General features: G+C 48.9%; 1 protein-coding gene across 1 annotated transcript in view; it reads right to left on the bottom strand.

Annotated features, from left to right (window-relative positions):
* MINDY4 (MINDY lysine 48 deubiquitinase 4) overlaps positions 1-16,453 on the bottom strand; it is a 123,241-nt gene that overhangs the window by 82,171 nt on the left and 24,617 nt on the right. The window contains exon 5 of the mRNA XM_006146240.1: positions 12,719-13,140. Within this exon, the coding sequence (XP_006146302.1) occupies positions 12,719-13,140 (422 nt within the window). The remainder of the gene's footprint in view (positions 1-12,718; positions 13,141-16,453) is intronic.

Below are 16,453 nucleotides of genomic sequence, written 5' to 3'. Positions count from 1 at the left end.
AAGTGGGTGTCGCGGTGTGCGCCCCCCCCGGGGGGGGGGGGGGGGGTGATTTCTTGCTTTCTGTCTCTCTGTCTCTGTCTGTCTGGCGAGCATGCGCATAGCAAAAACCTCTCCAAAAAACAACAAGAGTATATCGCCCCTAAATGTCTGCACATGCAAGCCCTAGAAATAGGCTGACAAGGAACTAGACGGCTTCTTCTGTCTTTAGGAATGAAATTCCAGGGGCACAAGCAAATGTTTCTCAAAAATACTGCAGGTTTGGAGGAGGGCAGACAAGAGGGACAACTCTGTTGCAGGCACAGCAATAACACCTTGCCCTGGCCCGCAGCTGGGCTAGCCACGCCCCACTCAGCCCTGTCTCAGGCAAGCCGCTCCCCACCAAGATCCTGCAGGCATCTATATTGGCAACATCCGGCTCTCAAACAGATTCTTCCTGCTCTTTTCAAGACACTTCTGTTTGCTCCGTCACGACTCCCACATTTTTCTGAGCTCTTTCGCCCTCCCCAGCAAGGCCCATAATTCACCTGCACTTTTCCTTACTAGAACAAATTCTAAGCGAAATCGAAGGAGGTAGGTCACAGGAAACTCACCGCCATACTCAGGCAGCTGACAGTGCCACTGGAGGAACGGTAGACTCATCAGCTCTCTCCAGTGCGACATGTACGTAAGAGGTGTGAGAAGGGAACACGTCCAAGCAAAGGAACAGGGAAGATCAGGGAAGGCTTCCTGAAGGAAGCAACATTCAGGGTGACTTTACTACAGGGCACCACAATGCAGGTGGGTTGGCTGGTTGACTAAATGAATGTATGAACAAAAAACGAAATGAGAAAATCAACAAGTGCCAAAAGGCAAGCCAAAGATAAAGTTGAATTGGGCTAATTATTATTATTATTATTATTTTTGGAGAAGTTTTTGCTATAGGGTGTGTGCGCTCTCCAGAAAGACAGAGAGAGACAGAGAGACAGAAAGCGAGAAATCACCCCCTGGGGAGGATGGCCACGCCGCAATCCCTTCTCCTCCATTCTCCTCTCAGGATCTTGGGCACGCACGCACACGCACCTGGCATGAGTTTAAGCCACCGGATCTGAGACTCGAACCACGGTCAGCTACATGGGAGTCCAGTGACATAGCCATTACGCCAACTGCTGGTCCCTGGATTGGTCTAATTCTACTAAAGATTATCAGTTTAAGTTTCATGACACTGTCCCAGACAGATCACCATCATTTTCCCTTCCACCCTCCTCACAAGGCACACTTTCTTGTTTGCTCAGCATTTATTACTGTCAGGTCGAGGGATATAGCTGGGGAAAGATGATGACATAAGGCCCCTCTCCAGACCTCCCGGAGTCCAGAGAGTAAAGAGAGTTATCAGATCACTGCTCTCTGCTGAGGCTTGCCCATGGCACTGAGAGAGCAGAAGGGAAGCAGCCAGACTCTGCTGGCCAGGCTGAGATTAGGATGAGACAAGGAAAGAACTTAGGGTGCAAAGTTTAAAGAGGCACTCCGTCTTGGGTTCATGCAGGTGCCTATCTTGCATTTGAACAACCTCAAGAGTGAGTGTCTCCTTAAATTTAGCATCCTCGCTGCCTCAATTGCATCACTCTCGTCCTGGTCTTCTCAACCTCTACCGGGGCTTCTCTTTGGGATTCTGAGAGCCAGGGCCTGATGGAGCTTAGAGTCCAGCAGACTGGAGTGAGAAAAATAAAGTTAAAAAAAGGCATCCAGAAAACAAGACTGTCCATGAAGGTTACCCTCACTCTTCCACACCCATCTCCCATGATTCTCTCTGAGCCTGCACAGTTTCCCGCCATCCAACAGAAGCCACTTCCCCTGCGTGAACTCCTTCCTAGTCTGTTCGCCAGGACTCAGATCTCGGGTGGGGCTAGCAAGGCCCAGGTGTAGTTGGAGGAGGACCTCGGAGCTGCCATGTTGACGTCCACAGTTGGACACCATGAGATCTCTTCCAAGGAGACCTGTGGAGAGTCTCTCGCCTCTTTACCTATACAATTGTATGGGTAAAGGCACGCTGGTTCATGGAGGGCCTCTTGGGAGATGATCGCATCAGGGATGTAAAAACCCTGTCATGGAGGGCCTCCTTCCCTTCGGAGATGATCGCATCAGGGATGTAAAAACCCTGGAACTGCAGGTTCCTGGGAGCGATACACAGCAGTAGGGGCCACTCCCCATTCCTGGAGGGCTCGGAGTAACCCGTCATGTGCCCTGGAGCCGCTTCTTGTGTTGAATCCCTGTGCCCACCACGGAGAGGCCAGCTCTTAGAAAGGAAGAGAAATGGGGTTCTGCTGTGGATGGGAGACCCCTCCAGGGTGAAATGTGACCACTGACGTGAGGAGAAGTGGCTGGAGGCAGGGCATGGACAGTGGGTGTGGAGGGCCGCCACTGCCGAGGGCCCCCGAATCAGCCAACCCTGCCGAAGCCCCACCTGTTCGACAGGCACTCAGGATCCAGACCCGGGTTGCATATTTCTCAAGAGCCAGCCAGTTTTGAACCTCAGGAATCTGACATGACGTCCAAATAATGCATATGCATGATTGACCGATTAAAATGGAGATGGGGATTCAACCCATTCCTCATCCCACGCGGTACAGATGTTGTCAGACTCAGGATGCTCAGATAAACGGCGAATGCCACATCCTCCGCTAAACCCCGCCGAGCCCAGCTGGCGTTACTCATTCCCCTCAAGATGCAGAGCGTCATCGTGTGGCTGCGGCCCAGCCCGGGAGGAACTGGGGGCCCCAGGAGAGAGTGGGACGCGCTCATTCCTCTCTCCCCTCAGGCGCCTGTGACAGTCCTCAGGGGCCCCGTGAGCCTCTGCCGAAAGAAATTCCGCAGCAATGACAACCAGGCGCCTGCAGGAGTGGTGAGGATTGGTGAGGATCTGCTGCCACCTGCTGCCCATTCTCTTGAAAAAAAACAGAAAACCTTCAGGGCGCCCCAGTGTCAGGAGCTCTGGTCTGGAATTCACTCCTGATTTTGATACAAAAGCGGGGCCACTGAGGCTTTGGGGACACGGCCACAGAGACCCACGGCAGAACAAGGCCCTCCAGCCCTGCAGCGGCGAACTCAAATAATAGCCAGTTACTGGTTCACCCTGACACCTTTGGTGTTAAACACTGCCCCTCCAAGCCTGGGCCCTCCTGCCCCTGCCCCCTTACCAATGTCCCTGACTGCTCCCTGATCTTCTGCTTCTCTTTGGGGCCACAGTTTAGCACCCACTTCCTCAGGGCCTCTCAGTGGGCACTGCTTCCACGATCTATCGTCAGCATCCCCTGCACCTAGCAGGCTGAGACACCACGAGACATCTCCAGTCTGATTGATACCATGGGACACAACCAGCCCTGAAGCCAGAGTGGCGAGCATGGCGCTCTCCCAAAGGGGCTGGGGGTGGGAGGGGGTCACTATGAGAGGCTGCTGTGAGCCTAGACACGGCTCCGTCCCAGCCTCCCCTCCGCATCCTCACCTGCAGGCATCCTGTGCACCAGCTGTGAAATCCATGAGGATCTCTGCAGCTGGGTGAGCGAAGAAGGGCCCTTGAGAACTTCCATGGAAGCTACCAGGTGCCCTGGATGACCCACTCCAGGGGCTGTCAAGGCCTGTTGTTACAGCTCACAGCAGCCCCTTTTCCAGAGAACTGCCCTTCGCCAACGGTTGCCCACCCTACCTCAGGAGGGGCAGCCCATAACTAGTGCCCGATACAGGGGCTTAAAGATGGAGCCACTTACGGGCAGATTCATGCCCCATAACGCCCCATGGGGTCAGGCTGAGATTCACATTCTTTTTTTTTTTTTCTTTAAGTGCATTATAGGTCACATGTGCTCGCCAGAGAGAAAGGGAGAAAGGAACAGTGAGAAAGCAAGCCGCCCGGTCCGGATTCACATTCTTGCCGAGCTCTTTCACCTGCCTCGTTTTCCTTTTCTCCCAAGAACATGGCCATAAACTACATGCTGCTGAATCTCCATCTTGGGCATGACTTCTGGGGCACTGGTTCCCAAACGTCGGCATGCATTACATCACCTGGAGGGCTTATTAAAAGACAGATTTGTGAGCCCATCCTTGTAGCTTAGTGGTTAATGGAGCCAGATCCCACCTGGCCATCCGCAGTTCAAATCCTGCTTCTGGCAGCTTGAAAATACGCCAGACACGTGTGCATGTGTCCCCCAAATCCCGGCAGAGTGGAGAAATGGATGAAAAGTGATCCCACTGCAATTGGGGGTGCTTTCTCCCTCCCTCTGGCGAATGTGCATGCCCTCTGGTAATCAACCAACCACTCACAGATTTCCGGGCTTTACCACCCCCCCTAAAGTTCTGGCTCAACAGGTTAGACAAGTTCCAGTAAGACCCAGGGCCAGAACAGAACTGACTTGTCACATCAGCAACAGAGCCTAGATGAGAACCACAGGACGGTGTCTGTGGACTCCCAGGCTGAGGCCCTACTCACAGGCTGCAGGGAGGCCAGTCAACAGAGAAACCCCACTGGCTTGCTGGGAGGGGTCATGGCGGAGCAGAGCTATGGTTGCGGCCCTCCTAAACCTGCTTGCCCCACAGCCTTCCTTGCTTCAGGGAAAGGCTTCAACTTCTTACAGTGGTTCTGCCAAAAACTTTGGCGTTGCCTTTGGCTCCTTCTTAATCATGGACAGCACAACTAACTCATGGGTAAATCCCACCGACACCTTGATTTTCACCCAAGAAGCCCTCCTTCAGAACTATAAGATAATAAGCACGTGTTGCTTTCTTTTTTTTCTTTTTTTTTTTTTTTGGAGAGGTTTTCACTTTCACTATAGGACACGTTTACACGCCAGAAAGACAGAGAGAGACAGAGAGACAGAAAGTGAGAAATCATGCCCCAGGGGGGATGGCCATGCCGCAATCCCTTCTCCTCTCGGGATCTTGGGCATGCACGCACATGCACCCAACATGAGTTTAAGCCACCGGGTCCAGTACTCAAACCACAGTTGACTACTAGGGAGTCCAGCGACATAGCTATTACACCAACTGCTGGTTCCATAAACATGTGTTGCTTTCAAGCCACCAAATGTATGATAGTTTGTTACACAGACAGTGGGAACTAATACACTCTCGTGTTTGCATGTACCATCGGGCCAGCTGGCCCCTCAGTCAGCAATGGCCTAGGAGACCCTGGAGAGGTCTGGGCCCTTCTTGGGCCTCAGCATCCATCAGTACCATAAGCCTTTGCACGTGGGTGCCCCTGAATTATCACCCCATGCCCGATCCATGTGAGGGGACGCATTTGCTAGGTTGCCTGGCATTTACAGTCTGGTGCTGCAGCCAATGCCTTGGTTGAATTCTGAAGGAGGCCAGGAACTCTTCTCAATATCGTGGCCACATCTCCACCGCGTTTCTGAAGGAGACAGCAAAACCAAGTGGCTGGAACTCGCACAGTCCACGCCCACACCTGGAGAACACATGACGCCAGGCCCCACTGCCAAATGCCGGGCATCACTTCTTTTGAGCTAATCTGCTGAAAATCAACCATGACAGGGTCCATGTGACCATCTGAAGACCCAGAGAGATTCTTGGACTCCGAGGGACTCTTGGACAGGTGACAGCCCAGCATGCCTGAGACAGCGTTGTAACAGACATTGCCTCCAAGGGAGCAGAGTGCCACCTGGGGAACCAGGGGGCTTGGAACTCCCAGCTCTGGGGACTCATAAAGACAGAATGGCCCCTCCCACGTGCCTAGTGCTGCCCCGCAGGCCTCCCAAGGGTCTAGGCTGGAGTGAGGTGTGCGGTGATAGCAAGATCTGTAAGTGTGCGGAGGAAGGCCCTGCCCCCCCACAGCACCACAGCAGGAGGCTGAGAGGACAAGGGCTGGAGGGCCTCCCAGGGCAGGGTGGGGTCCCCGTGGGTCTCAGTGATGGTGGGCGAAGCCTGACAAGGGCAGCCCTGACAAGCCAGTGACAAATGGCAGATGGCCCAAGTAGCCCGACGCTCACAATAGAAGCCAGGTAATATGTTTTCCAAGTGTCTTTTGAGATCGAAGGACACAAGAAAGAAGTAAAAGTCACACCAGAAAATAGTCCCTTCAGCTCCCAGTGTCAGACCTGAAGAGTCCGAGCGAGGAGGGCCTGACTGTACATTCACTTCAGCAGGTCAGGTCTCCCCGGAACCCCACCGCGATGTGTGTTCCCGCCCCCACTCCTGCCCCAGGTGGGCCTTCCATGGCCCTCCCTGAGGCTGACACGGGGCCAGAGAAGGCCCCAGGCAACACTGTCCTCTGGCTCCCCTCGGGCAGCATGGTGGAACAGGCGCCGTGCACACGGGCTAGCACTGCAGTCCTCTCCCTGTGCTTGGCCGCACTTCGGAAGAATCATATGTGCACATGCCCGTGTCCCCTTGAGGAGCTCACAGGACCTGGCACGTACTGGGACTCAGACCCGCCTTCACTGTATTGAGCTGAAAGCTGAGGGAAAGGGACCAGCAGATGGCGTAGCGGTTTCGTCACTGGACTCCCACATGGCCGGCCACAGTCCAACTGGGTGGCTTGAAACTCATGCCCAAGATTCCGGGAAGAGAATGGAAGAGAAGAGATTGCAGTGTGGCCATCCCCCCCCACACCCTGCCCCGGGCAGGGGGTTGGTTTCTCACTTTCCCTCTCCCCGTCTATGTCTGTCTCTCTCTCTCTCTTTCCCCCCCACTCCCCACCCACTGCGAGTGCACACACCCTAAGGCAAAAACCTCTAGAAAAAGATGAGTGAAAGAGGACAAGGAGCAGCTGTGCTTAGCAGGGGGATAACTCTGGGCCTGGTGTCAAACCGAGGCTGCTACGTACAGGTTGGGTAGGACGTGCATGGCCCAAGCAGCAGCTGAGGAAATGAGAGGGCTGAATTCCAGCCCGTATTCCACACGCCAGACTGGGAGTCCTGGGATCTGCATCCACCGAGAACCTTGTCTATCTCCTTCCATTTCTATGCCTCAATTTCCTTACCTGAAAAACGGGGATAATAATTGCTAGGGGTGAGGGGTGCTTGTTCTCAGCCCCCAGTATTTTCTGGGCATCTGAAGGGAGCTCTGCCGGCCTTTTCCTGGCTTTTCTCCTCCTCTTTACTCCACCCCAAGGGAGGAAGTGTGACTTATCTGACTGATAGATTTGGTTTAAAAAAAAAAAAAAAAAACAAGCAGCATGTAAACTCTGCTTTTTCCTCTTGGGAGTGAGCTGCCCTTCCAGGAGCAACCCCACCACCATCACATGGCCACACAGGGAGCCTGCCCTAGGCCCACAGGAGAAGGGGAAGGCTACGGAGTGCTGGCCCCAGCCCTCCTGGCTTGCTCTGTCCTCTGCCTTCGCCTTTAATGATCACAAAGATATTAAAGCCCCACCTGACTGATAGCCCTTGTTCTGTTTATCAATTTGTTCAGAATTCATGAGAAAAGAAATATACTATTTAATGAACCTCCTCCCAGTGCGGGGGAGTGATAGCTACCTCAATGGATTATATTAAAGAGCAAATGAGAAAATGTAATACATAAATGCTTAAGATGCAGCCCAGCAAAGAGAAATGTGTGTGGGGCGGTGGGGGGAGAGGGTGCAGGGGGTGGAGAGTCACAGAGATGTTTGCTGATTGGCCAATACAAAGGTTAACGCGTGTTAACCACCCCTGGCTAACTCTGCCTGGTATTAGTGGTGAGGGCACCATGGAAGCATTTTTACATGCTACCCTCCTCCTAGAAGACAAAGTTCACACCTCTCTCAAGCGTTTAATAACTGGTTCAAGGCCACAGTGGTTAGAAAGGGCAGAACTGGTTTGCTGGTCCAGCTCATCAGACTCCAGAACTCAAGAGCCATACCTCCAAGGTGTCCCGTAAAGAGCAGGCACACTCAATAATTATCTGATGATCACAGCAGAGGGCGCAGGATAACTCTAGAGGAATCTTGGGCCAGTGGAATATGTGAGCTCAAAGGATGCTTGAAAGTCATTTACCCAGGGGCCATATTTTATAGTCAGGGACATTGAAGCACAGAGAAAAAACTCGGGAGGGTCACGGAGTAGGAGAACAATGTGAAGATAAGGTGAAGGCTTCAGGCCTCCTGCCAGGATCCTCTTTCCCAGATCCCTACAGCCTGAAAATATTCTCATCCATGTGGTGAAAGGTGTTTTTGCCTTTTCTAGTGCAAAGTTGTTCTAGCACTGGAGGACAAAATAAGGCTCTCTAAGTCAAACTTTGACAAGCAGATTTTAACTCAGTATAAAGAAGACTTTTTATTACTTTTTAAAAATTTTTAAGAATTATTTACTTCATTTTATTGATGATTATTGTTTTACTATGTTTTACATTTTTGCTATGGGGCATGTATGTGCACCAGAGAGAGACAGAAAGCCATCTCGTCAGACATCCCCTGAGTGCCTTCTGGGTGCCAGGTGCTGCCCCCGGCACGGGGACCGGCTATTCTAGGTCTCTGCACTCATGAAACTTAAAATCTGTCATGGAGACAAATGATACATAAGCAAATAAATATGATAATTTCAGGCAATGATAGGTGCTGTGAAAACGATGAAGTAGGATAGAGACAGGAAGTAGATGTGACATTAATCCAAGAAAACACTCTGAATACAGAACAGCCAAATGATCGGCAAGAGACAGGAGATATTTGGGAGCTGCATTTTTACTGTAAGGAGACAAGCCAATTCTGCCTCATGTAGGAAACAGCTAAACATGTTGGGTCAACAGAGGGGGAAAAAAGCCTGTAGAAAGAATAAAGACCAGGGCCAGCAGGTGGAGTTGTGGTTAAGACTCGGGACTCCCACGTGGCTGACTGAGGTTCAGGTCCCAGGCCTGGAAGCTTGAAAACTGCATGTACATGCACATGCGCAAGCGTGCCCACAATCCTGAGGGGAGGATGGAGAAGAGGGGACTGTGGTGAGGCCATGGCCTCTGAGAGGTAATTTCTCACTTTCTCTCTTTCTGTTTCTCTCCAGTGAGTGTACATGCCCTAGGGCAAAATCCTTCAAAAAAAGAAGAGAGAGAGAATAAAGATGGATGAATAGCTATGCCAACCCTAAGAGATCAGGGGAGAAGGAAGACTAGTCCTACAAGATATTAAGGTAGAACTCTAATTCCACAGTCATCAAAAGTGCAGTCATGGGAACCAGCAGTTAGCGTAATGGCTATGTCGCTGGACTCCCACGTAGTCGACCGCGGTTCGCATCCCGATCCGGTGGCTTAAAACTCACGCCGGGCGCGTGTGCGTGCGTGCCCAAGATCCCGAGAGGAGAATGGAGGAGAAGGGATTGCGGCGTGACCATCCCCCCTGGGGGGTGATTTCTCGCTTTCTGTCTCTCTGTCTCTCTCTGTCTGTCTGGCGAGCACACGCGCCCTATAGTGGAAAAAAAAAGTGCAGTCATGTGGTTTTAGAAAATAAGTAAGTAAATAGACAAAAAGACCAATGAAATAAAATAGAGAGCTCAGAGACAGACCCATGTCTAGATGAGAACTTAGTAAAATGACTTCACAAATTACAAGAGCAGAACAGACTGTAGTACATTTTACCAGATGGTGCTGGAAAACGGTCTTACCATACTGAGAAAAGAAAAAAAAAGTGGATCTTTTTATTCCAACAAATCCAAAAGACTAAATACTTAAATGCGAAAGCTAGAACTGTAAATGTAATAGAAAAAAATTAGATTATCATTGAGACCTAGAAGCAAGAAAGAACTTAATAAAGAAAACTTTCAAAATGGAAATCATGTACCACATGAGACATTTATTACGCCAAAATTAAGAATTTGTTCAGTGAAAGAACCAGTGGACAAAGTTATTCCACAAATAACAGAATAAGGGACTCTATTTTCACTTTGAGGAAATATAAAGTCCAAACTAACAAGAGACTAATATCTACCAAAAGTAAATTAATTTTTTTGGAGGAAAATGACATTAACCAGAGCCTATACAATTCTTCATAGGCAATGTCTGAAATTCAATCAAAATGATCGGAAATGCAAATAGGACAAAATAACCAAAACTAAAAAGAAAAACATATGATAGCAGCAGACCACAGGTGATCCAGAGTTACTAGATAGAGACTTCAAAATGACAATAATATACTCAAAAAAATAAAGAGAAGGATAGGGAATTCCAAAAAAGACGGAAATATATATATATATTTTAGAGGTTTTTGCTCTAGGGTGTGTGCGCTCACCAGAAAGACAGAGAGAGATAGAGAGGCAGAAAGCCAGAAATCACCTTCTGAGGGGATGGCCACGCCGCAATCCCTTCTCCTCCATTCTCCTCTCTGGATCTTGGGCACGCACGCACAGTACCCGGAGTGAGTTTAAGCCATTGGATCCGGGACTCGAACCACAGTCATCTACATGGGAGTCCAGCGACATAGCTATTACGCCAACTGCTGGTCCCAGAAATCTATTTTTTTATATATAGTAGAAATTTTGAAATAAAAAAAATAAGTTTATTGCAGCATTATTCTCAATTGCTAAGACATAGAGTCGACCTAAGTAACCAAAAACTGATGACTGGGTTAAAAAACTGTGGCACATAAATACTATGGAATATTACTCAGCCAGAAGAAACAATGAGATCCTATCATGCGATTCAAAGTGGAAGAATATAGAGGACCTAATGTTAAGTGAAATGAGCCAGACTTTGAAAGACAACACTGTATATCCCCACTTGATATATACCAAATATCTGCACTCAATCACAGAAAATGACTTGGCTAAGGCAGCATAGCTAGCAAAGGCTGTGAACCCTAGCTGCATGAGTTATGATAGTACAGGGTAAGTGTAGATGTCAGAGACTGTAAGTGAGGGGAGTAATTGGTAGAGAGTGGGTGGTAGAGGGTGGGTAAGAGGGGCAAAGGGAAGAAACATTTAACAAAAAAGAGAATGGAAACTTCTCTGTAAAAAAAAAATAATAAATCCTGTAACTTTTGCTTTAAAAAAATAAAAATTTAAAAATAAGTAAATAAATAAATACTGGGTTGTCACGAAAGTCATGACACATTTTTGCATAGAAAAACAGAAAAATACATCACGACTTTCCCAATGATCTAATAAATAAATAAAAGACCAGGAAAAGAAATCAATATCAATAAAAATAAATCAAAGACCAGGAAAAGAAATCAATATCAATAAACTAGAAAATGATAGCAAATTAAACTCAAAGTAGAATGAAGAAAATAATAAAAATATGGATATAAATCAATAAAATAGAAAACAAACATAAAGCCAAGAGTTGTTTCTCTGAAAATATTCTACAACTAATAAACTCCCAGCAAGACTAGTAGAGAGAAAGAGAACACAAGTAATAGTATCAGGAATGAGAGATAACACTGTAATCTTACGGACTTGAAAACGGTAATAGGAGGATACTGTAATTTTACAATTTTATACAAATAAATTTAAATAAAGGTAAAGGGCCAACCCATGACCTGGTGGTTAAGGGAGCTGAATCCCACATGGTCAACCATGCAAGTTCAAATCCTGGATCCAGCACCTTGAAAAAACACACCAGACATGTGTGTGCATGCCCAAAAATCTCGAAAGGAGGGACAACTAGAGAAGAAGAAATTTTGGCATAACCATGGTTCATGAGGGTGTTTTCTCACTTTCCTTCTCTCCATCTCTCTCTTATGAGTCCATACGCCCACTAGAAAATTAAATAACAATGAATAAAAATAAAATGGTCACATTCCTTGACAAATTTCAACTGCCAAAACTGATATAAGAAGAAATGAAGAATCTGAATTTTTAAAATTGTTTAATTGAGGGAACAGCAGATGGCGTAACGGTTACGTTGCTAGACTCCCACATAATCAAGTCCCAGATCCAGCAGCTTAAAACTCATGCCGTGCACATGTGTATGCATGCTCAAAATCCCAATCCCAAGAGGAGAATGGAGGAGAAGGGATTGCAGTGTGGCTGTCCCCACTGGGGGTGATTTCTCGCTTTCTGTCTCTCTGTCTCTCTCTGTCTCTCTGGTGAGCACACACACCCTACATTAAAAATCTCTCTTTTAAAAAAAAAAGATATCTTACGACTCAATGCTCTAAAGTCTTCTTCATTAAATTCGTCAAATTGATTAAGGAAGAAATAACACTGATTTTACACTAACTTATCAAAAGACTTAGAAAAAGAGGGAACATTTCTAGCATAACCCAGGTACCAGAACCAAGAGAGAAGAAATTTGCCAGACAGTTTCTTTCTTGAATTTATACCTAAAAACTCTACATAAAATATTAGTAAATCAAATTGAAAAATATATAAAAATATATTACATCACAGCTAAGTGGGGTTTGTCCCAGGAATATAAGGTTGGTTTAATACTCAAAAATCAACATAGGAATCACCAAGGCTTATTGTGAAAGAATAAAGTAAGAACAAGGTACAAAAATAAAATAAAATAATATCCAGTAGGGTTCTGGTAGGAGCTGATTCATCACCATCTCTCTGGCCTGTCAGAGCAAACATCTCATGCACATGGACCTGGCTGTGCTACTGTAAGCTTCTTTTGGGACCACTGAGTAAAGCCTTCAGCTTTGGGAAGAAGTGACAATGGCTGGGGAAAGGTCCCCTGCAGCTCCAGGTTAAGCAGAATCACCCCTGCCTTGTCTAGGCCACAGGGATGGAAGAGCTCAAGGAGCCTAAGGGGGCTGCCTGGCAGCCACTGGATCTGTGAGAGGTGGCACTTCTTTAGGAAAAGCCATCATCTTAGTAAGTTTGCTCACCTGGGAGGGGGCTGGCTGCCCTGCCGCTTGAACGCTCTTTCCAGCCGTTCCTGGGTCACCCTGGAATTCCCACCAGGCAAGTAGAGGTTGGAGAGCGTCCTGTCTGCGTCTGTGCTGCTGTCCGCTGCTGGGCTGCCCTCTGAAAGCTCTCTGGAGCTGCCCCTCTCCCGCCGGGGCAGACCTTTGCTGAGCAGGTGCGGTGGGCTCCTGGGCAATGTTTTCCGCTTGTCTGCGGTCAGTTCGCTGAGCTGACCTGGAGGGCTCCTGGAGGCAGAGCTGGTGCTGGAAGCCAGGCCCTCCTGCAGGGCTGGACAGGCTGGAGTGTGGGCCAAGAGCTCAGGCATCTTCCGGCCTTCTTCTTGGGGCTGGGTGGCACTGCTCAGGGTCGGGGGCCGCCTCAGAGCACGCTTGCGGAGGGAATCCTGAAAGGTCAGGACAAGAGCAGTGAAGATCCCTCTCCAGGAGAGCTGGAAAAATACCCGATCTCCCTCCAAGCATTTGCCTAGGACGTTCCCTCCCCAGCAATGTCTTCCTGGCCCCAACTCACCCTAAAACCCCACCTACTCTGTGAGGTGCTGCCCAAATGCTCCCGCTCCAGTCTCTTGCGGATTCTCATCCTGCCCTTACAGAGAGCCACTTCAGCAGCAGGCCAGCTGCCGCTCCAGCTTCTACTTGCTGTGTCACCTCCCGCCAGTGTCACCAGAGACTGGTTATTAAACGTCTCTGTCCCTCACTTTCCCACCTGTAACGTAAATGTCCTCGAGCCATTACCTGTCACTTTTAAACCCCCAAACCTCTGAAAATGAACGTTTCTTTTGGAATCCTGTGGTAAATTCTTTCTAACTGCTGGGAGGTTGCCTACAGTCTTTTAAAATATAAATAGTCCTAAGTAAAAATGTTTACTTTGGGGGCCAGCAGATGGCATCATGGTTACAAGTGCTGGACTCCCACATAGTCGACTGTGGTTCAAGTGCTGGACCCAGTGGCTTAAAACCCAAGCAGAGCATGTGTGTATGCGTGCCCAAGATCCTGAGAGGAGAATGGAGGAGAGGGGATTGCTGCGTGGTCATGCCCCCAGGCGGTGATTTCTCACTTTCGGTCTCTCTGTCTCTGTCTCTCTGGCAAGTGCATATGCCCTATTAACAAAACAAAACAAAACAAAACAAACAAACAAACAAACAAAAACCACCTCACACACACACACAAAATAAGTTCGCTTCTTTTGCTAATTAGTGCTACAGGCACTATGTGTACATAATTTACACCGTCTTTCTGAAATTAAAAGACAGTCTAACTTCACGAACATATCTGGCCCTGAGCTTTTGGATGAGGATGGAGGACTTGTACTTCTGCCTCCTGGGAGATCCTGGTGGGGATTACAGGAGTCACATGTAAAGGGCAGCACAGAGCCAGGTACATCACAGCAGTCGGCCAGTGTTCATGAGGTCCTGTGCTCAGTGTCCCTGTCCCCACTGACAAACAAGGCTCTTGTCCCCACCCACATGGGCCTGAACCCCTTCCTGCAGGTAGCCCAGGAATGGCAGAAGCCAGTCTCCACTCATCTCTGGTGTCCTCCAAGCTCCTAGCCCACTGGCCGACACTTGGTAAGCACGCAGATTTGCTTCGTTTTCGAAAGGAAGGGATTCCAAAGGAGTCAATTGCCATAGCCTCCTACGCTCAATGATTGACTAATGAAATGGGAATTCACGACACTGCTAAGCAGGGGCGGGAAACTGGAGGCAGAAGGACAAAAAGGAACCTAGAGGCGTCTCCTGGGTCTAGAGATTTGGAACTCTCAGCATTTCCAGAAGCCATCCAGAGCCAAATGGTATAGCCTGGCTGGATAAGGAAAGCTAGTCTGCCAGGTTCTGGCCCAGTGGAAATGATTAGGCACTATAAACATTCTCCAAAAGCCACGCAGCCCCCTGCACAGAGCAAGGAAGACATTAGTCATCGTTCCCAAGGAGACTCAAACATCCGGCCCAGGGAGCCGGAGCTGCTGCAGGGAACTCAGCCTATTAACGCATCCGTAAGCATACAGCTAATTGAGTGGTACATGATGAAACAGGGCTGGCTCTGCAGCGGTAACGTCCTGCTCCAGAGAGGCTGGCTCCCACCCGGTGACCGCAGTTTGAATCCCCAGCCCAGCCAGCCTGAAATAAGCCAGGCATATGCATGTGTGAGTGCCCCAGATCTTACGGACTGGAGGAAGGGGACTGTGGCATGACCAGATCCTTGGAGGGGACCCTTTCCCACTCTCTCTCTCTCTCACTCTTGCATGTGTACACTTGCACTTTCAAAATACCTAGCAGTCCTCACCTCTTTCCTCTCAAGCAACCAGTAAGAATCACTACTCAAAGGCCCACAAGAAAATCAACCCACTGGGACCAGCAGTTAGCGTAATGGCTATGTCGCTGGACTCCCATGTAGTCGACTGCGGTTCAAGTCCCAGACCCGGCGGCTTAAACTCACACCAAACGCGTGTGCGTGCATGCCCCTGATCCCGAGAGGAGAATGGAGGAGAAGGGATTGTGGCGTGGCCATCCCCCCTGGGGGGGTGATTTCTCGCTTTCTGTCTCTCTGTCTCTCTATATCTCTCTGGAGCAAAAACCTCTCCAAAAATTAATTAATTAATTTTTTAAAAAAAGCAACCCACCTCTTCAATCTCCTTCCCAGGATTCAGATACCCTAGGGGAACACCTCACACCCAAAACAATGACCAAAAGGCAAAGTTTGCAATGATGCCCTCGGCAGTAAAGCAGGTCCAGTCATGTCCCTCACACCGCAGCTCTGAAGAGTCTCAATCACACGACCTTAAGGACTGTGATGTCGGGGAGGACAGGACATGGGCATTCATTTACCCCCCACCCCCGTCCCCAGTTCTCAGGCGTGGTCTGCCAACCTCCAGGGGCCCCCACATCCTTTCAGGGAACTCAAAACTATTCCCACAGTCATAATATGACCCAATTTGCCTCTTGCTCTGTGTCAATTTTGTGTGCAAAGCAATAGCAAGAAAAAAACGCTGGCCCTGGGCATGCTTCAAGGCAGTGGTGGCCAACGGTACCAGTACCCAGGGGATCCTTTACCACCGCTTCCTCGCAGCACGAGCAAGAGAAAGTTCATTTCGGGTCAGCCCATGCCACTGTGGTTAAGCTACCTGGATCCCACATGGCCAGTGGTGAGGTCTGCCCAGACTGGGCACCTGTGCGTGTGTGCCCTAGCACTGAAAGGAGGGAGAAGGAGAGGAGAAGGGATTGTGGCGAGACCACTCCCAATGGGGGATGGTTCTCACTTTCTCTCTCTCACTCTTTCTGTTTCTCTCCAGCCCACATGCCCTCTAGCCAAACTTCATAAAGAATAATAAAAGTTCATTTTACCTAAGACTGTCCATGCAGAACAAAAAGTATTGATTTTATTTCCTTTACACCCTAACCCCCACATGCCTCATACTCTCTGGGTATGGAGGATGGTGCTCAGAGCCCATGTGGCCAGCTAAGCTCTGAGTAAACAGGCTGTTTTGATCACTGAGCTACCGCCTGGCAACTGTAATTCTTCTGACTCGGGTATTGGGCAGGCATTCTCTTGAAAATTAATTAAACTTGTCACCTCAAGGGGAACAAATCATATATTGGTACTGATAAACTGTAAGTTGTCAGGCAAAAAAAAAAAAAAGTAAAATTTGGGAAAACTAGGGGCCAGCGGGTGGCAAGGAGATTAAGCCATCGGATCCCATAT

The sequence above is a fragment of the Tupaia chinensis genome, unplaced genomic scaffold, assembly GCF_000334495.1.
Source record: "Tupaia chinensis unplaced genomic scaffold, TupChi_1.0 Scaffold000170_1, whole genome shotgun sequence".
In the NCBI taxonomy this organism is placed as follows: domain Eukaryota; kingdom Metazoa; phylum Chordata; class Mammalia; order Scandentia; family Tupaiidae; genus Tupaia; species Tupaia belangeri.
Note: the sequence above shows the minus strand (reverse complement) of the source record. Positions and strands in the feature narration are given on the sequence as shown.